At 39.8% G+C, this 16,378-nt stretch overlaps 4 protein-coding genes across 8 annotated transcripts in view; 3 read left to right on the top strand and 1 right to left on the bottom strand.

Annotated features, from left to right (window-relative positions):
- Positions 1-4,141, top strand: part of LOC6493998 (5-hydroxytryptamine receptor 2A) — a 66,158-nt gene extending 62,017 nt beyond the window's left edge. Inside the window, exons 10-11 of the mRNA XM_001961131.4 lie at positions 1,335-1,456; positions 2,540-4,141. Of these exons, the coding sequence (XP_001961167.1) occupies positions 1,335-1,433 (99 nt within the window). The 3' untranslated portion in view covers positions 1,434-1,456; positions 2,540-4,141. The remainder of the gene's footprint in view (positions 1-1,334; positions 1,457-2,539) is intronic.
- LOC6502586 lies at positions 97-11,060 on the bottom strand. Of its 3 annotated transcripts, none has more exons than XM_032450087.2 (5): positions 1,320-1,460; positions 1,015-1,265; positions 807-959; positions 572-745; positions 97-512 (listed from the first exon to the last, which is right to left on the bottom strand). In XM_032450087.2, exons 2-5 carry the CDS (start codon positions 1,063-1,065, stop codon positions 330-332), a joined length of 561 nt encoding a protein of 186 aa, XP_032305978.1. In that variant the 5' UTR covers positions 1,066-1,265; positions 1,320-1,460; the 3' UTR covers positions 97-329. The 3 variants fall into 3 exon arrangements, 2 of the variants coding, with proteins under 2 accessions (XP_032305978.1, XP_044571774.1); XR_006507313.1 differs by adding an exon at positions 10,644-11,060 and having other exon boundaries at positions 1,011-5,168; XM_044715839.1 differs by having other exon boundaries at positions 1,015-1,340.
- LOC6493999 (phenoloxidase-activating factor 2) lies at positions 7,782-9,048 on the top strand. Its single transcript, XM_001961130.3, has 2 exons — positions 7,782-8,051; positions 8,109-9,048. The coding sequence occupies exons 1-2, from the start codon at positions 7,824-7,826 to the stop codon at positions 8,916-8,918; spliced, it is 1,038 nt and encodes a 345-aa protein (XP_001961166.1). The 5' UTR covers positions 7,782-7,823; the 3' UTR covers positions 8,919-9,048.
- On the top strand, positions 10,268-14,662 carry LOC6494000 (transitional endoplasmic reticulum ATPase TER94). Of its 3 annotated transcripts, none has more exons than XM_001961129.4 (5): positions 10,268-10,451; positions 11,522-11,624; positions 11,710-13,746; positions 13,812-13,966; positions 14,033-14,662. In XM_001961129.4, exons 1-5 carry the CDS (start codon positions 10,435-10,437, stop codon positions 14,124-14,126), a joined length of 2,406 nt encoding a protein of 801 aa, XP_001961165.1. In that variant the 5' UTR covers positions 10,268-10,434; the 3' UTR covers positions 14,127-14,662. The 3 variants fall into 3 exon arrangements, with proteins under 3 accessions (XP_001961165.1, XP_014762520.1, XP_014762519.1); XM_014907034.3 differs by lacking the exon at positions 10,268-10,451 and adding an exon at positions 11,215-11,448 and having other exon boundaries at positions 13,815-13,966; XM_014907033.3 differs by lacking the exon at positions 10,268-10,451 and adding an exon at positions 11,216-11,448.
- Positions 14,663-16,378: the final 1,716 nt, after the last annotated feature.

Raw genomic sequence — 16,378 nt, 5'->3', positions numbered from 1 at the left:
TCAACCAACTAAGCAAAATTTTTTTTGGGAATATGGAAAAAATACACTAAATCTCTAATCGTTTTTTTTTATAATGACTGTCATACAACATTTTTCTCATATCAAATAAACGTTTATTAATTAAACGGTCCAATGACATAACATTACAACATATTTTAAATTAAAATGGGACGCGTTTAGGGAAGTTTTTTAAATTTTTTTAGATTAAAAAGATTAATTCAAAACAAAGCTTCTGTGGGTCACAAGCCATTAAGTGTTTATAGGTATTTAATGTGCACCAGAAACCATTAGACGAAAAACTGTTTGTGCTTTTCTAGTAAATATGTCTCCTATAATCTTGATTTCTTTTTGGTCTTTACCATATCCATTGATTCCAATGAGATCTTCACTGAGCCCCAATTCTCAGGAGTAGTTGCGTTGCTCCAGAATGTTAGACTACATTGGAAGATTCCTTTGGGAAGTGGTGGGATTAGGTCGGACTCTAAATAGCCTTGTTGAACTACAACATCATCCTTGAAAATAAAAATTCGGTCAATTTAAGTTATTTCTTAAAACAATTTGTTAAACTTACATAGAACGGACAAATGTGTTCGGTTTTAGAAAATTTTTTGAAAATTTTCCAGAGGATAACTCCATAGGTAAAGTAACTCTTCTTTTGAATCACATCGCAAATGTTCATCTTCACGTCGACCAAAAAAGGCTTAAACTGATTGGTATAGTCCTTCTTAAAAAACTGCACTTGAACCTATAGAACATAGAGTCTCAGTTAGGAGCTACAGCTCAAATTGTTGATTCCAATAGCGTACAGTTGGATAGATTTTTTCGTGCAAAAAACAAGACACATTCGCCACCGACTTGTTCCAATTAATAGCCCTTAACTTGCAACTGGCATTCGACACAAACTTTGGGTTGGGCTCACAGGCAAGGTTTTTTAGCTTGTACACCAACTGGCATTCGCACTTGGGGGAAAGATGGATAGTTAAAATTAGAGCTTTTCAATCCAAACGTACGTACCACACTCCACAAAAGGCAGGTTCCGAGGCAAACTACCCACAAACGTGCCATGTTCAAAACTAATCCAGCTATGCTTTTATTGACCCCGACGTTAATCGATTTTTAACATAATCGCATCACTTTTTACCAAATTACTTTTAGTCATTAAATCACTCGTAAAACAATAAATTTGCTTAAAATAACTGATCCATTAAAACCAAATTCGTAAGTCTAGACTCAAAGGGTTAACTGTTGTGGAACACACACCTATTCTGTAGGAAATGTTGTATAAATTCCTTTTTATAGCTTAATATAATGATATTTACTTTCTATTCTTTCAGGTCATCTACACCATTTTCAGCCCGGAGTTCCGGCAGGCCTTCAAGCGCATCCTCTTCGGCGGCCACCGACCAGTCCACTACCGCAGCGGGAAACTCTAGATAGTGCATGCGAAGAGGCGAAGGTTGGTCTTTTGAACTAGAGCCAGAACAATATTAATGATTTTTGGCATTTTCTTTTCATTTATTAGCTTTTATAAGTATTATAATTTTGGTCAAAAGTCTGCAAAGCACCGAAGGTCATCTCCCAAAAAGAATCTAACATGAATACAGAAATCATAAACAATTAAAAAACAAATAAGGACTATGATCCTTGAGTCCTAACCTACTATGTGCAAAAAAAAAGTATCCGTCCGTTCTGCCATGGTTCTTTTCCGAGTGCATCACTGTTATTGTTATTGTGTTATCCGGATCGGCCGGTGGCCGTGGGCAATGGGAAACCTCTTGAATCAAATCGATTTGACGCACACGCAATTGCAAATTCTCTTTTATGTTATTGTCTGGCTGGCAAGTTTCAATTTTCAATACACGAGTTCCCAGTTCTGGGTTAAAAGCACCGAGCCCTTAGCCCCGAACCGAAATGGATATTGCTTGAGCTGAGTGAAGAGGTCGCAAGTGCAGCTTTAGAAGGAGTTTCTGTTTCTGTTTCTGTTTCGGTTTTTTATGTTTTTTGAGCCAAACACTCTCTGATGACTGGAAACAATACGTCAGCCGCTAAGCGGGAGAAAAACTTTGGGGGGCACTCAAAAGGAAAAGTTTTATCAGACCTTTATCGGACCTGTCATCTGCATGCCCTGATTTCGGTCAATGCAGCCAGATGGGCCATTAGAATTAAACGCCCCCCCGAAAAGCCAAAACCAAAACCCAAACTGGATTTTATCTACAAAGACGGGCGCACAAGTTTTGAATAGTTACCATTTGCAATGCATTTAGAGGGCGGGATGGATGGATGGATGGAGGATGAAGAATGGAGGACGGAGGAGCTCCTCCACATCTGCATGTGGCAGCAGTTAAATCTTTGCCATTCATTCATTTTCATTTTCATTTCCATTACCAAAGGCAACATGAAAGTTAAATTAAGTAACATTAATTTCGAAAATTTCTACTTAGTTTGGCCGCCTTAGCATCTCAATGAACTTTTCCGTGAATGCAAAAAGTTTGCTCCTCGGCACTGCTAATGAATCTTGTAAATTGGATTATTTTTGCAGACGCTTCTGCTAAGCCAACAAGCGGATGTTGATCTAACCTCTTCGGCTATACCACCAGATTGGGAGCAGGAGGATTAACGCAATTGTATACCAAAGAAGCCCAGTGAATAAAACTCCAAGGACGTTTAAGGACAATGATCATGACAAGGCGCTCTAGTCTATAAGCCATAGCCGATAAGCAGTTGTAAATAGGGGATTGAATTTATGTTAACCCAAATGCTAATGTATTCTACGTATTAGTCATAGCTAAATTTATAGAGCCAAGTGGAGACTGTTTTTAGAAGCAAAGTGAAGTGTTGCATTGTGGCAAATAGTGAGATGTCGATGCCACCAACAATACAAATACAAAAGTATCTAATCAAAATAACTAGATGTTAAGCCAGACATAACTAGGATAATACGCATATAGAGCAATCTACTACCAATACTTTTAATGTGTTTTCCAACTTGACGTGAATTGACTTATTAACGTATAACTCATAGCTATGTACATATGTTAGGTGTTAGAGCTCCATTTCTCTATCGCTCTCTTCAGCTTCAAGAATGGATTCGAGTTTGGGGGGTCAAGATTGGGCGTTTGGGATTTGGGATTTGGGAACCAAGACATTGGAATCGTTATAACTGAAGCAAGTACTCGATCATCGTATTGTATATTTAATATTTAAGCTATCTGGCGACATTTAATGTGTGTGTAAGGATTAGCTATCGGCTATGCATATTAACTAGGCTTAAGCACATTTGTTGAGCATCGTATTAAGCTGTAATATTCATAGATTCAATACTGCATGGTAACTTATCAGAGAGCAGAAGGAAGACGGTTTAAATTAAATTTAAACTTTAATTGTTAAAGCCCCTCCCCAACTAGGTAAACAACGTAAAAAATAATTATATTAATGAAACGCAAATTAATAAAACTGTTGTACTATTATCGGTTATTATGTATCGAGGATTTCTTTGAATAAGCTGGCATATTATATAAAATCTAAGCAAAAAACGTTCGCCACCAAAATGCGGACAAAATGTAACATTTGAAGAGCAAACTACTTTCGGGAAAAATGGGTAAAAAGTAATTAGCTAAACTTAAATGAAAAAAATGCAAACGATTAACGATAATGACATACATTGGTTAAGATAAGAGGCGAATAACTATTGTACACAGATATCACAATATTTTACTTCCATAAAACTAACAATCGAACTATTCGAAAACCAAAATCAAAAACTCTACGAAATCTTAAAGCCGACATCAATACCTAGTTACTAAGTGTTTTCAGATGTGTCTACCAATAAATACCAATAGAATTAAATCGACTCTGAACTATCCCGAATACCTCGCAATAATTCGAAGTAGCACACACACACACTCTATTTAATTGAGCAAAATTTGCCAAGGATAATTACAGTTTTTGGTTCATAGTTCGTTTAGAAATTATTTTCCCTTCAAACATATTGGCGCGCGCATTTCAAGAAAGAATTATTGCCTGGTATTTGAGGATGGTGTGGGAGTTGGAAAATCAAACAGCATAAGTTAATCTACCGAAATTACTATTGAATTCATTGGCTGCAAATTAAATAAAAATTCAACTTTCATGCAAGAGACAATGGATGCGTCTTTTATTTAATTCTATGTCAGGTTAACAAGCGTAGGTATTATTGATTTTTATTCAAACTGAATGAGGAAAGGCTCATGATTGTACTCGACTTTCAGCTCCTTTGGAAGTTCACCACTTTCCAATCAACTTGGCAGCTATCATAAAAAATAAAACAATTTGCTTCAGTTAATGATAATACCGATAGACCTACCCCATAACTTACTTCATATGATTATAGGAATACTAGGACTTTGATCTCAATTATATACAGATTTAGTTTGGCAATGCGATCCTAGGCAATGTCTTTACCTGAAGACATAAAACCCAAACTGACAGCAATCAAAGCATATAAATTCTGTTGTTTTTAATGCTTTTATTTGCGAATAGAAATCATTTTGGCTTCTGATCACGCAGCTCTTTAAATAAAGTCTCTTAGTATTTGGGATATCTGTGTGTACAATAATGACATACCCAAGTCGAATCGTACAATAAGAAGCTAAAGCCAATGATTGAATTAATTTAATTACTGATGGGGAATCAAGTAGATCTCTGGCTACGTTTTCATGCAAATAGTCACTTATGTTGAGTTCTCTGCGGTTGACCAGAAAATGTATTTTGTCAAGAAACCAAGCACTAATTTCTGAGCTGTCGCAGTGAAGTAACTCCAGATTAGTTAAACCTACCAGAGGCAAACTCACATTGGGCAAAGACTGATCTAGTTTTATCACATTCGAGTCCTTTAATTGAAAGTTTCGGGTGGCCAGCCGCTGATCATTGAAATTGGGTTACATATATATATTTTTCCACGAAGTTTTCTCTGTTTGATTGTTTGTTCTGTTCTGATTCTTTCAAAATCAAAATTAAGTCTTCGAGAACAATTGGCTCTACTATCAACATATTTTTTCAGTTGAAACGCCAAAACTGTGGACTATATTCAAAAAATGCGAATGCACTCGCATCATCTTGAGCTGAGTTCCACGATCCAGGTAATCTAGTAAAAGGAACAGAGCATCATCCGGCAGGCTTTAAACTTTGATCTAAAATTAAAAAATTATTTGGATTAATTTTTTGTGTTCTTTATTTGGAAGGACATATTTTCAAGATAAAGGAGGGTATGTATTCAAAAAATCTAAAAACTAATTATACCCTTGCAGAGGGTATTATAATTTTGGTCAAAAGTGTGCAACGCAGTGAAGGAGACATCTCCGACCCTATAAAGTGTATATATTCTTGATCAGGATCACCTCCTGAGTCGATATAAGCATGTCCGTCTGTCTGTTCGTTTCTTTGCAAACAAGTCTCTCAGTTTTAGAGCTATCGAGTTGAAACATCCTTCTTTTTCTTGCAGGTAGTACATAAGTCGGAACGGCCGGGATTGGTCGACTATATCCTATAGCTGCCATATAACTGATTGATCGGAAATGCCATAACTTTGGTGTTTTTTAAGTTAGGGGGTTGGGACTTTCCACACATGTTATATTTGACCAAAATATCTTACAAAATTTCATAAGGATCGGCCGACTATATCCTATAGCTGTCATAGAACGATCGGAATTGGCATAACTATGGTGTTTTTTAAGTTACAAAGATGGGACAAGGTAACAAAGATTCTACTATGGACAAAATAATCTGATTTGCCAAATTTCATAAGGATCGGCTAACTATATCCAATAGCCGCCATATAACTGAACGATCGGAAATGGCACAACTTCAAGGGTATATCAACTTCGGCTTCACCCGAAGTTAGCTTTCCTTTCTTGTTTTTAATTGCAAATAAAGCCAGAAGGCTCATCTAGGATAGTGGTCTGACATTCTACATGGAATTCAAGGACTATGGGATATGCCGACTACCAACCGACTCATGTCTTTTTTCATATATTTTATAATTTGTGCAAATATTACAATCATTAAACACAAAAAAAATACTTAAAGATAGAGTTTTAAGTGATCGAACCCTCATAGAGAAATAAATAATGTAGTGTACGACCGATCCCTTGAAGCCTAACTTGAGAATGCGTACTTATCGCCCTCAAAGGGTCACATGGAAGGCTGGGGTGCCATGTATTGATCTAGCTGATAAGTAGTTTTAACATCTTAGACTAAAGACTTTCATGTAAGTTCCTTTATTTCCTTTATTTGTGGTATTATTGTGGCTCCTTTTAACTGACGTCGAACTTTATTTTCTGACGATTTCTGACGAGCAGGCTTCATCAATTTCTATAACTTGAGTGTCTAAATAGGTGACGAACCTACGTAGCGTGGCCGAAGAAATTTCGGCACTACTATATAGCCGAAGAATTTAATTATATCATTTTCTCAAGAAATTTAGCAAAAATCATTAAAGTTTGGGAACAATTTGGGTGAAAGTAAAAAAATATGGTTCACTAAATTAGGACTAAATGGGACACGCAAAAAAAATTCTTATAATATATATATTCTTAGAATTATATTATTATAGAATTATTATATATATATATATTCTTAGAAATATTATTGTAAGGTTTTTAATTTGAATAAATTGTAGCAATGCGATTAAAATATTATGTTATTACTTCTCTTTAGGGCAATTCTGTGAAATTTTCACCAATACACTCATAATGCACTATGGGGCATTTGACCACTTTTTCTGGCCAAAACCCATTTTTTAAAAGTTAAAAATATTCCTTTTTTTTAATTGGAATGTATAGAAAAATGGCCAATCTTTAATGTTTCATAAATATAAATGTAATAGATGGCGCCACTAATTAACAATCAGCTGTTGAATTCAGCTGTTTCTCCCAATAAAAAAGCGAGTTGCAAAAGTGAAAAATTGTCGTTCAGGTTCAAAGTGGAAAAAGTTTGAAAATTTGCAATTTAAGTGCTGTTTTTGGAATGGAGTCCAATAATCGTGGTTTTTAATATGTGTTGATTGTGACGTCCAAATAATCTTGTGTAAGTTGTAACCTAAAAAAACTAAAATCCGGTAGTGAAATTAAATTTTTAAATAGAGCAACAAAGTGATTGCAGCACTTTGCACCTCTAGAATTTGTTACATGTCGTAGAGCATTGTATTCTTCTTATACTCTGTTAAAATAGAAGTGCACTTTTGCGCACTTTCTCTGAAATTTAACTTTTTAGGTCCCAACCTCACATTGTGAAACAGCAAGTTAGAGTTCATAAAGGAATCTAAGGATTTGATAAATAAAGAAAATAAGTACTTAAAAGATCAGATAAAGAACTTAAAACCATAAAAAATTTTTTGAATCATGGAAAAATCGGACATTTGTGGAATATGGCGTTGGAAAACGAAGACCAAGAACAATAGCTGGAAAATATTCTTTTAGAAGTTATCCAGCGAACAAAAATGGTGGGACCACGCCCATTTCTTTAAAATTACATTATTTTTCAATAAACTTTATAATTTAAAAAAAAAAAAATTTTATTTTAAAAAATAAAAAATAAAAAATTTTTAATTTGTTAAAAAAAGGCGAGACCACTCCTCTTTTTTTTTAAATATCTTCCTTTTATTATCATAAACTTAATTCCAAAAACAGAATTTAAAAATGTTGGTTACTTTTTAAGTTATTAATTAATGCCACAAAAAGTGGTCAAATGCCCCATAGTGTAATGGCAGCCGATCCATGAGTCAATTTATATAGCTATATAAAGCTATATGAGCAAGACAGTCTGTGCAAAGTTATTAACTAGTGAACATGGCTCGCTCCGTTCTCGTTTCGATCATGTGCCTTTTTCTGGCCGGTGCCCAGGCAGGTCGCCTAAAGTTCTGCGACGGCTCATCCGAAAAGTCGTGTGTTGATCGTTCTTTGTGCAATTACGGGGAGGTCCATCAGGCTTCTGGAAAGTACGTCGGAGTGTATCAAGAGCATAGCAGTAAATTAGAGTGCTCCAGCACCCAAATTTGTTGCCCCAATGATAAAATTGTAAGAATTGAGCATCAGCTAAAAATTTTGGCTTATCAGTAATACGAGTCTTTTCAGACGAAAGAAACTAAGAAGACTGTGCCAGTACCCACTAAATGCGGACAACGAAACCCTAATGGTCTGACATTCTACATCGATTCCGAAACCTACGCCCATGAAGGCGAGTTTCCTTGGGTGGTCGCCCTGATGACTCTTAACAATACTTACAAGGGCGCCGGATCCCTGATCGCCGACAACTTGGTGATCACGGCCGCCTCCAATGTGATCGGAGAAAACCAGAACTCACTGAAGGTACGTGCCGGCGAATGGGATATGGCGACCAATACCGAGAAATACGCCAGTGTGGAGGCTGGCATCCAGCTGATCATACCCCATAAAAAATTTGACAAAATAAATCCTCAATACAACATTGCCATACTGCTACTCCAGCATCCATTATCGCGCTTGCCTCACGTATATCCCGTTTGCCTGCCGTCGCCGGATCAGAGATTCGACTTATCCCGCTGCATCACCAACGGGTGGGGTCGGGAAAAGTTTGAGGACACAGATAACGTGCATGTCATGAAGAAAATCGAAGTGCCAGTGGTTCCTGCTGGGATCTGTGAGCAAAAGATAAGTAGGGCTATTGGGTCGCCGTTTAGCTTGCACGAGAGCCTGCTCTGCGCCGGCGGAGAGAAGGACAAAGACTCCTGCTTGGGAGACGGTGGTGGACCCCTTGCCTGCCCACTGCTTGATGATCCTTCCCGGTTCGAGCTAGCCGGTATCGTAAACTGGGGCGTGCATTGTGGTCTCGAGGGCATTCCGGCCGTGTACATCAATGTCGCCATTATGCGCCCTTGGATCGACCAGATTATGGACATCTTATGAATACCATAGTTATCCATACAGCGCCATTTTCCATTGAAAACTTAACAATTAATGATTTAAATATTATAAATACATATAAATGATTAGTAATATGTTCATATAGTGAATAAATAAAGTTTTGCATCTGAAAGAATACAATTCATTATAATTCATTATATTTTTTTTATCGTGATTAGATTCTTAAAGAATCATTCTTGATTTTTTGTAAAGAATCATTCTTTACTCAGAAAGGCAGACGGATATGCTTATATCGGCTGATGAAAAATTTCTTCTTCACCATACACCAAATAATGGTATAAAAATGTAAAATCTGTCGCAAGAAACTAATTTAATATTAAAAGTGCTTAAATATTTCGGGTTTTTTACTTCCCTTTCTTATCCATGTTTCAAACCGCCAATAACCTTCGAGAGTTTTGAGTACTAAATATTATAGTACTAAAACAGTGTTGCAAGCTGTCGTTGGCTGGCTGAGGCGGTGTAATTGTACGGTCAAATTCAAATTCAGAATTTATCTAACTTTGAATTGAAGCGCTTGACGAGATAGCGTAGCGAAAAAAACTTAAGAAGCGGATGGTGGAGACGACCCCGAATCCAATTAAAAATCAAATGGTTGATTGCCAGACTTTATGGTAGACACTTCTGTTATTCTTTGATTTACGAATATTGATTCCTTTCTCTTTATTTCAGTCTGTGCATGCTGGCTAGAAAGTTACAAAAAAAGCAAACCAAATCATATCCACAACCCGTGAAAAAAATTTTAAAAAATTAACAAAAAACGTAATAATTGAAATCTAAAACAATCAAATACTTCAAAAATAATTAAAAAATAAACGCATTTTAAATTTGTTTATCTTTTTCGTGACATTTATTTCTGAGTATTTGTGCAACATGGTGTTTTACACTAACACACAACCACACAAAGAGACGCATATTTTGTATTCAATATATATTTATTTATATAAGTGTATTGCACAAAGCGTTGAATAAAGATTCTTCCTTGAATCAAAAATACTGATGTTTGTTTTCTTAAGCTGCCGTTTAAATTAGCCGCCAAAGCGGTTCTAATTGCATTACAATGTTTCTCAACACTGAATAATTTATAAAAAAAAATTGTCACTTTGTACAAAAGAATCGTTACTATTTTGTCTAAAATAAATAGTATGTAATACAAAATGCACAATTTAATTCATGTATCTTTCGGATTTTAATAGAAGCACATAACGAGTGCCACTCGTCACCTACGTGGTCCACCGTTTTTAGTGTTATCAACCACCCAAGATTTCAGTGATGGGGCAAAATGTGATATAACCGACTGTTTTGCAACACTAAATTTAAAAACTTTTTACAGCTACAACACTGAAGTTCAACCTATCGAAGCTCATCCACCGCTAACTCGTCTTTTGGTGATTTTGCGATTTTGGACCGATTTTTCAGAAAGCATTGCAGCCGAACCCCTAGTTTCCAATTCGCCGATTTCTACGTTTAAGTTACAAAGTTCAACCACTACTAGTTTACCATGGCAGATTCAAAGGGGTGAGTGTACTAGCCCCGAAAATGGGCGCCGACAAAGCGGCTCTGAATTTGCTGCCGTAGCTCTTAAATTTTGCGCAGTCATTGGCCCGAAAACTGGGGGAAAATGAGTGCGAGGGCCACATCGCAGACAATGCGAGTATATGTTGATAGCGCACTATTTTGAAAAAGTCTTAATCAACATCCATCTCTTACTTAGTAATCCTTGCGCCGCTTTTCCGATGCACCAATTGCAAAACTAGGCCAAGCAGCCCGAAAACCCGAAAAGAAAATCGCCATTGCAGTGCGCTCTTTGGTGTTGTCTCGCTGTTGTTGTTGTTGTTTTTGGTGCCGCCGCTGTTACTTTGGGAGTTGTTGTTGTTGGTGGTGCTTGAGACCTCTTCTTTGTTTTCCAAGAAAATGGGGGGAAATGAGACGAAATATTTTTGATTTTCCGTTTTAGGAGAAACCTACCACCTAACCAACGTGTATTTTATTTTATTTATGGTTAACTCACTAATCTCGAAGCTGAATCGCCCCTAAACTCTTATCTATTAATCTATATGATTCAGAACAAAATACAATTACTCCTACGGAACACATCCTGATTTGCACTGCCAGAATATGTAGTAGAATTTCGAAACTTTGCGAAACATGACGTGTTTCTGGAAGGTGGCTGGCAACAAAACATGGCTGTCAGTAACTGCACAGCGTTGAAATAAAAATGTTCTAGGAACTAATCATAGTTTGCCGGGCATAACCATTCGGGCAGTGGAGCTACTTTGAGTTTTAGTTCCATTGTTTGTCTTTGCGTGGTAGTAGTTTAAAAAAAAAACTTGATCGAGACCAACAAAAAATAGAACAAAAAAAATTACAGAATAGCATAAAGGGGGTTCCCAAGCATATTTAAAAAAAAAAAAGGCAGAATGTCGAACGGCAACGATGACACCAGAAACTTTATGCAGGGGTATCGCAGCGAGCAGGACGAGAAGATGAAGCCGCAAGCCTCTTCTGAGAAGCGGTTCGAATTGGGAAACGTTGGGAATCGAGCAGAGACGTTTCTAATCAAACGTTACTTTTGTTTCCGTTCACAGTGATGATCTGGCTACGGCGATTCTGAAGCGTAAGGACCGTCCCAACCGTTTGATTGTGGAGGAGGCCCAGAACGATGACAACTCCGTGGTGTCGCTGTCGCAGGTAAGTTGTTCAGGTGGCTCTTTCGGTTGGGCCACGTCATCATGTTTCAGGTTACTACTGACCGGGTCGGCTGTCTCTCTTCCAGGCGAAGATGGACGAGCTGCAGCTCTTCCGTGGCGACACCGTAATTCTGAAGGGCAAACGCCGCAAGGAGACAGTCTGCATCGTGCTCTCGGACGACACCTGCCCCGATGAGAAGATCCGCATGAACCGGGTGGTGCGCAACAATCTGTGCGTCCATCTGTCCGATGTTGTGTCGGTACAGTCCTGCCCGGATGTCAAGTACGGCAAAAGGGTCCGTATTCTGCCCATCGATGACACCACCGAGGGCGTTACCGGCAACCTTTTCGAGATCTATCTGAAGCCCTACTTCCTCGAGGCCTACCGGCCCATCCACATGGGCGACAACTTCATTGTGCGCGCCGCCATGCGTCCCATTGAGTTCAAGGTGGTGCTCACCGACCCAGAGCCGTACTGCATTGTCGCCCCCGAGACGGTGATCTTCTGCGATGGTGATCCCATCAAGCGTGAGGAGGAGGAAGAGTCCCTGAATGCAGTGGGCTACGATGACATCGGTGGCTGCCGCAAGCAGTTGGCCCAGATCAAAGAGATGGTGGAGCTGCCCCTGCGTCATCCCTCGCTGTTCAAGGCTATTGGCGTGAAGCCGCCGCGCGGCATCCTCATGTACGGTCCTCCCGGTACGGGCAAGACCCTGATCGCTCGGGCCGTGGCCAACGAGACGGGCGCCTTTTTCTTCCTGATCAACGGACCCGAGATCATGTCCAAACTGGCCGGCGAGTCAGAGTCCAATTTGCGCAAAGCTTTCGAGGAGGCCGAGAAGAACTCGCCGGCCATCATCTTCATTGACGAGATCGATGCCATTGCTCCGAAGCGTGACAAGACCCACGGCGAGGTGGAGCGACGCATCGTTTCGCAGCTGCTGACCCTGATGGACGGCATGAAGAAGAGCTCTCACCTGATCGTGATGGCGGCCACCAACAGGCCCAATTCCATCGACCCGGCCCTGCGTCGCTTTGGACGCTTCGATCGTGAGATCGACATTGGCATTCCCGATGCTACCGGACGCTTGGAAGTCCTGCGAATTCATACCAAGAACATGAAGCTGCACGAGGACGTCGACCTGGAGCAGATTGCCGCCGAAACCCACGGCCATGTGGGCGCTGATCTGGCCTCTCTGTGCTCGGAGGCAGCTCTCCAGCAGATCCGTGAGAAGATGGACCTCATCGACTTGGAGGACGACAAGATCGACGCCGAGGTGCTGGCCTCTCTGGCCGTGACCATGGAGAACTTCCGGTATGCCATGACCAAGTCCAGTCCATCGGCACTGCGTGAGACGGTGGTTGAGGTGCCGAATACCACCTGGTCGGACATCGGTGGCCTCGAGAGCGTGAAGAAGGAGCTGCAGGAGCTTGTCCAGTACCCTGTGGAGCATCCCGACAAGTTCTTGAAATTCGGCATGCAGCCCAGCCGTGGTGTCCTGTTCTACGGACCCCCTGGTTGCGGTAAGACCCTTTTGGCCAAGGCCATCGCCAACGAGTGCCAGGCGAACTTCATCTCGGTGAAGGGTCCCGAGCTGCTGACCATGTGGTTCGGTGAGTCGGAGGCCAATGTGCGCGACATCTTCGACAAGGCCCGCTCGGCGGCTCCGTGCGTGCTCTTCTTCGATGAGCTGGACTCGATCGCCAAGGCCCGTGGCGGCAACATGGGCGATGCTGGTGGTGCTGCTGATCGTGTGATCAACCAGATCCTCACTGAGATGGACGGCATGGGTGCCAAGAAGAATGTGTTCATCATCGGCGCCACCAATCGGCCCGACATCATCGATCCGGCCATCCTGCGTCCTGGTCGTCTGGATCAGCTGATCTACATCCCGCTGCCCGACGACAAGTCGCGTGAGGCTATCCTGAAGGCCAACCTGCGCAAGTCGCCGCTGGCCAAGGAGGTCGATCTGACCTACATCGCCAAGGTGACACAGGGATTTTCGGGTGCCGATCTTACTGAGATTTGCCAGCGCGCCTGCAAACTGGCCATTCGCCAGGCCATCGAGGCGGAGATTCGTCGCGAGAAGGAGCGCTCCGAGAACCAGAACTCCGCGATGGACGTAAGTTGCGCGTTAGTTTAAGGAAAATGAACATCTATTTTTGACTTTTTCCCCCGTTATCCCAGATGGACGAGGACGATCCAGTGCCGGAGATCACTAGCGCTCACTTCGAGGAGGCAATGAAGTTTGCTCGCCGTTCGGTGTCCGACAACGACATCAGGAAATACGAGATGTTTGCTCAAACTCTGCAGCAGTCTCGTGGTTTTGGACAGAACTTCAGGTAAGATTCAACTTAAATATTGAGAGCTCATTTATGATTTTGTATTTAATTTTTTTGAAAATATAGATTCCCGGGTCAAGCCGCCAACACCTCAGGGTCTGGCAACAACATGCCAGTTAACTCGCCAGGAGACAATGGCGACGATGATCTTTACAGTTAGATTTCTAGTTTTTACACTGCTACAAAACCACAAAAGAAAATACGAAAAAAAAACAAAACAAAAAGCAGAAACTTTTTAAATGAATTTTTCCCAGAAAGAAAAAAAGAAGAGAAATAGAAAAGAAAAGAAAACCGAGCAAGCAAACAAATTACATTCGCATCCTGGAGGCAGCAACCAACCCATGGCTAAGACATTCAGCCGGCAAAGGAATCGGATTAATATATACCCAAAACCAATTATACAATAATCATCATTTTGATACGAACACTGGTCTTGGTCAAGGCAAGATAGTAACCTTATTTTGGATTAGGCCAGACTAATCCGGAACCACATCAATTGGCGAATCCCAAACTACGCCTCACACTTATCATTCGTGCATTGTCGGTAGAGTGGCTCCGATATGAGTTTCTATAAACATAATTATAAACGATACACATACACACATACATTTAAAGATAAATACATATATTAAACACCGTAAAATTATAAGTGTATTTGGAGCTACGTTTTTAAGTGAATAAAAATTATAAATTCAATATTTTCTCTTTCATTTAGACAATTTCTATACCCTACCAGAGGGGTTTGTATGCTTTGGTCGAAAGGCTGTACGATAATACAGTATACTATATAGAATATGTGTTTAATTCTTAATCAGAGTCACCTCCCCAGTCGATATAAGCATGTCCTAGCAACGTTAAATTTCTTATACTTATTTTATCCTTTGCACGCAGTATATAAGTCGGAAAGTCCGGAATCGGCCGACAATATCTTATAGAAGCCATATCTTATAGATCGTTAATGCCATCACTTTGTTGCTTATTTAATTTAGATGGGTTGAACATTCTAGACTTTGGCCCAACTAATCCAATCGTAATGGATAAAAATGACAAAACTTTGGTGTTTTTGAAGATAGAAGGCTGGAAATTAAAGTTAGTAATATAAGAAATCGACTTCATAATGATATATCCGACATATATCCACTACAAAATATATATGTATTTAAATTTTAAGATGTATACTGCCACTTATCTGCAAGGGTATAACAACTTTGACTTAGCTCGAAGTTAGCTTTCCGTTCTTGTTTTTAATAAATATTAAAAAAAATTTAACAATGCCAGCTGCCCAAGCCGGGAAGGATCATCCTTCAGTGGATGATTCTGCGAACTCTCCGAAAGGCTTACCAGAATCTTTATGGACCTCCCTGGTATTGCAAAAAGAAACCCAGCACACACGGCTTGGACACTGTATCCTAGCGAGAAAGCTCCAAGTCATCCTTACTAGTAAATAAAATTGCACAAGCTATCTTGCTTATAGATACCCGTGTCTTTTATATAGCATAGTGAAATTTGATCAGTCAAATCTTCGCCCCAAGACAGCTTTTATTTCTTGTTTTTAAATACTTCTGAATATTATTAATAAAATTACATGGAATACTTGGCTAGTAAATGGTAACTAAACTACTCATAGTTATTCCGGAAAGAAGGATCTTATCTGAATATTCGATTTGGATTCCATGGGAAAAAAAACAAGAAAGGAAAGCTTACTTCGGGCGGAGCCGAAGTTGATATACCCTTGCAGTTCAGTCGCAGTCCGCTAGGTGGCGCCACGCATCTTATATTATTAGATATGTAGCGGATCGTATATAGTCGGCCGATTCTTATGAAATTTGGCATATTGAATTATTTTTCCCAAAATAGAATCTGTACCAAATCCCATCTTTCTAACTTAAAAAACAAAAAGTTATGCCAATTTCGATCGTTCTATGACAGCTATAGGATATAGTCGGCCGATCCTTATGAAATTTTGTACACAAGATATTTTGGTCAAATATAACATGTGTGGAAAGTCCCAACCCTCTAACTTAAAAAACAAAAGTTATGGCATTTCCGATCAATCAGTTATATGGCAGCTATAGGATAGAGTCGACCGATCCCGGCCGTTCCGACTTATATACTACCTGCAAAGGAAAGAAGGGTGTGTGCGAAGTTTCATTTCGATAGCTCCAAAACTGAGAGACTAGTTTGCGTAGAAACCGACAGACAGACGAACAGACGGACAGACGGACATGCTCATATCAACTCAGGAGGTGATCCTGATCAAGAATATATATACTTTATAGGGTCGGAGATGTCTCCTTCACTGCGTTGCACACTTTTGACCAAAATTGCAATACCCTCTGCAAGGGTATAAAAAGAAAATTCTTGTAACATTCGAGTTGGAATTTTCATTCCGTCTTCTTCCAAACGCTTGTG

The sequence above is a fragment of the Drosophila ananassae genome, chromosome 3L (genome assembly GCF_017639315.1).
Source record: "Drosophila ananassae strain 14024-0371.13 chromosome 3L, ASM1763931v2, whole genome shotgun sequence".
In the NCBI taxonomy this organism is placed as follows: Eukaryota; Metazoa; Arthropoda; class Insecta; order Diptera; family Drosophilidae; genus Drosophila; species Drosophila ananassae.
Note: the sequence above shows the minus strand (reverse complement) of the source record. Positions and strands in the feature narration are given on the sequence as shown.